The sequence below is a fragment of the Austrofundulus limnaeus genome, unplaced genomic scaffold (genome assembly GCF_001266775.1).
Source record: "Austrofundulus limnaeus strain Quisiro unplaced genomic scaffold, Austrofundulus_limnaeus-1.0 Scaffold145, whole genome shotgun sequence".
Taxonomy (NCBI): Eukaryota; Metazoa; Chordata; class Actinopteri; order Cyprinodontiformes; family Rivulidae; genus Austrofundulus; species Austrofundulus limnaeus.
The window spans coordinates 1,151,776-1,155,039 of NW_013952547.1; the positions used below are offsets into that span (position 1 = coordinate 1,151,776).

Consider the following 3,264-nt stretch of genomic DNA (forward strand, 5'->3'; position numbering starts at 1 on the left):
ATGTATCGTATCGCCAAATTCTTGCCAATACACAGCCCTACTTCTGGACGGGTTCTTCTTTAATGAAACGTTTTGTCTCTCCTCCAAGAGACTTCTTCAGTCTGAGAGTTTCAGGCAAAATTCAGGCTTTTAAGCACTGCCTCCATGTGACTGATACTCACATCATGACTTTACCCAAGTGAGGACAAGGTGAGGGATGTCATCATGGAGGCGGATGAAACTATGGTCTCTTGATGTTACATCGCTCTTTACGTGCGTTCCTGTCGATAAGGCAGTGGATGTGGTCTGTGCAAGATTAAAATCAGACACCACTCTCTTCTTACAATCTTATATCTGCCCCTTTTTTCCAAAATAAATATTTAAAAAAATATTCAAATAACAAATCAGTCAGTCAATAAATAAATGGTAACTCTTTCTCGAGCAGCAATTCATACAGATACACATTATGCTATTTCATATTTTTTCAGCAAACCAACTTTGATCATTCTCTTAAACATAAACACTGATTTGGCATTTTTTACATCACTCTCCAGATTATTCCATAATTTTATTCCTTGGATTGAAGTACACCGCTCCTTATTTCAAAATTTAGGTTTTACCCACATTTCTGTTCCCTTGAGACTGTAATTAAATGGGATTTTTAAAGGTGATGTGTTTTTACTGATTAAATATAATCAACCGAATCACAGAACGTCAATAACTTCAGTTGATAAAATTATGTATTTGATGGGTGACTGTAAAGATTTCTAGAAATAATTCTCACAGCTCTTTTCTGTAAAATAAAAATAGGATTTGTAATTGTTTTGCACGCTTTCCCCCAGACTTCAATACACAAGAAAGTGTGTGTTGTAAGTACTTTTGCTGACCGGTCAGCCTTTTTTTATTTAACAAAAAAAAGTTTATGTTTTGAGCTCCTCATGCAAATCTACATTATTGGGTCCAACCTCCCATTAATTGATAGTGAGTTAGAAAATAAAACCATTTAAATTGTAAAAAGAACAAGAAGAAACAAATAATCCAAGATTCATTTGAATTTTACATTTTAATGAAGTTTTCAAAAATTGAAAATCACGTATCTTCATTTCACAAGACAGCCACTTTGTTTTAATTTCTTACACAATACCACAATTTGTTCTTTGACTTTTACACTGAAAGTCACTCACACAGAGCCGCTTCTTAAACTCACACCGCATTTTCTTTTTTTGTACCATCTCTATAGGCAACCAAAACTGGTTTACTTCTTGTAAAACAACTACAATGCTCAATAAAAAGTCTTTAAGAAACTACGAAGTTCAAATTTAACCTAAACTCAACTGAGCATTTTATTGGAGGCACAGTTAATATAAGTGTTATAAGACCTTTTGAACAGGTTTTCTAGAAAATAAAAGAGCAAAAAAGCTGAATACTGACAAACATATCTTTTTGTTTGTGATGAACACATATTTATATAAATGGGGCATGGCATTTCATTGAACAGACCATTCAACATTTGATTTTAGGACTTTAAGGCATTTTGAATTAGAGTGATAGTGGCACTCAGTCTAACTAGGGACGGCACAGGTTGGGGAGCCAGCTGTCCGGCTCAGGGAATGTGTGTATTTGGAGAAAGAGGTGTAGGACGGTGGATTGTCACACTCAGGAGATCCAATACTGTTGCTGGAGGAGTCGTCCATGGATGGATCCTGCACAACAAAGGGCTGTCAGCTTTAACCAGTTCATTACCAGCATGTTGCATCTTTTCATTATAATCTTTAGCCTTTTAAACGCAACACTTTCAAGCCACGTTGAAGTTTATTCACTGTTACAGAGCTAATACAGCCACTGAATCTAAGAATGAGCCAGGATTAGGGTGACATTGTGATGGTGTGTCTCACAAACTGCAGGATTCTTAGTTCATCCAAGGTCAATATTAAAGCACAGATTGGCCCACTTCCTTGGGCTTAATCCTAAAACGCTACTTCATTTTTAACACGTTATTCCAAAAAGTTAACAGATTGTAATGAAAGCAGAGGTGATGGAAGTGTTACCTTTTGCTGGAGGACATAAAGTGAAGTTACTGCATTAATCCCGTTACGCTTTGCAGTTTTGGGCAGCACATAATCTGTGATCAAACACAACACATTAGACTGTCACGGTGGCTTTGAATCAGTTTTCACAGACTGAAATGATCATGTTAGTGAACCAGAAATATTTTCACTTTACCATTTTGATTAAGAGGTGTGTGACGAGAACGGCTGTAAATCCTGGATAAAGACGTTTTGGGTTTCTGCTTTGACCTAAGGACAGCAATGGATAAAAGCTTAATAATTTTTTTAACGCACTTTAAAAATCATTTGAACGGCAGATTAATAATTGTTTTAAATAAATTGTACTTTTTAGAAGGAGTCCAACATGCACACACGGCCACAAAGGTGATGAGGAGGAAGATTCCTCCAGTAGAAAGGATGATGTAGAGGGAACTTCTTTCTAATATCACGTGCAAGATTAAAGTAATTACCATATAATGACATTTTTATGCATTTAGCTGTGTATTTAACTCTGACCTGCACTGTAACCAGACGTTATAATCACTTACTGTACACAGAGAGTCTGAGAGGCTGGCTTGTTACGTTGCTCACAGGATTCTCCACTGCGCAGCCATAGATGTCGTCATCTGCCATCAGCACTCGCTTGATGGTCAGCAGCTTCTGGTCAGGTGACAACACAAACCTCGTTTCATTGGTCAGAGGCCTTCCACCTTTGAACCACCTGTACGTGGTTCTGGTTCCGTTCTCGTGGGAGCAGTTGAGGATGACATTTTCGCTGAGCTCCAGCACTGATGAGGCCTCCATGTGGATGTACGGCCTGGATATGAGCTCTGGGTAAAGGCGACAATTAACACAGTCGTTTTAGAATAAACAACCACAAGTGCTCAGAGTCTTATTTATAAAAAAAATACTCTGGTTTCCTCTGACAAAAAACATGCACATTAGATTAACTATTGGTCTTAAGTCTGAATGTTTGTCTCAGTGTGGTCCTGTAACTTGTCTGGAGTGTTTCCCATCTTTCCTGCAGATCGTTGATAAAGGCTGCAGGTTTAAAAGTCGTTGGATGGGTGAATATTTTAACAAGAATTTGAGTACAACGTATAAATTTTTCATCATGGAGGCATCATTTGTGGAATTCTAAAAGATTTCACCATTATAAAAATTAGTTAATCAATAATCAAACCTGGGGGGTTTGATTATTGAGGGGGGTTCTCTGGGAGTATGGGGTACCGGGCCA

The 3,264-nt window shown here is 37.6% G+C and overlaps 1 protein-coding gene across 1 annotated transcript; it reads right to left on the bottom strand.

Moving 5' to 3' along the window:
- Positions 1-1,023: 1,023 nt before the first annotated feature.
- LOC106523138 (hepatocyte cell adhesion molecule) lies at positions 1,024-2,857 on the bottom strand (the record flags this gene model as incomplete). The annotated part of the gene is given in 5 exon segments (XM_014016464.1): positions 1,024-1,682; positions 2,028-2,101; positions 2,203-2,276; positions 2,373-2,466; positions 2,576-2,857. Coding segments are annotated over 5 exon segments (665 nt in total), but the record flags the coding sequence as incomplete, so codon positions are not given.
- Between the last annotated feature and the right edge of the window lie 407 nt (positions 2,858-3,264).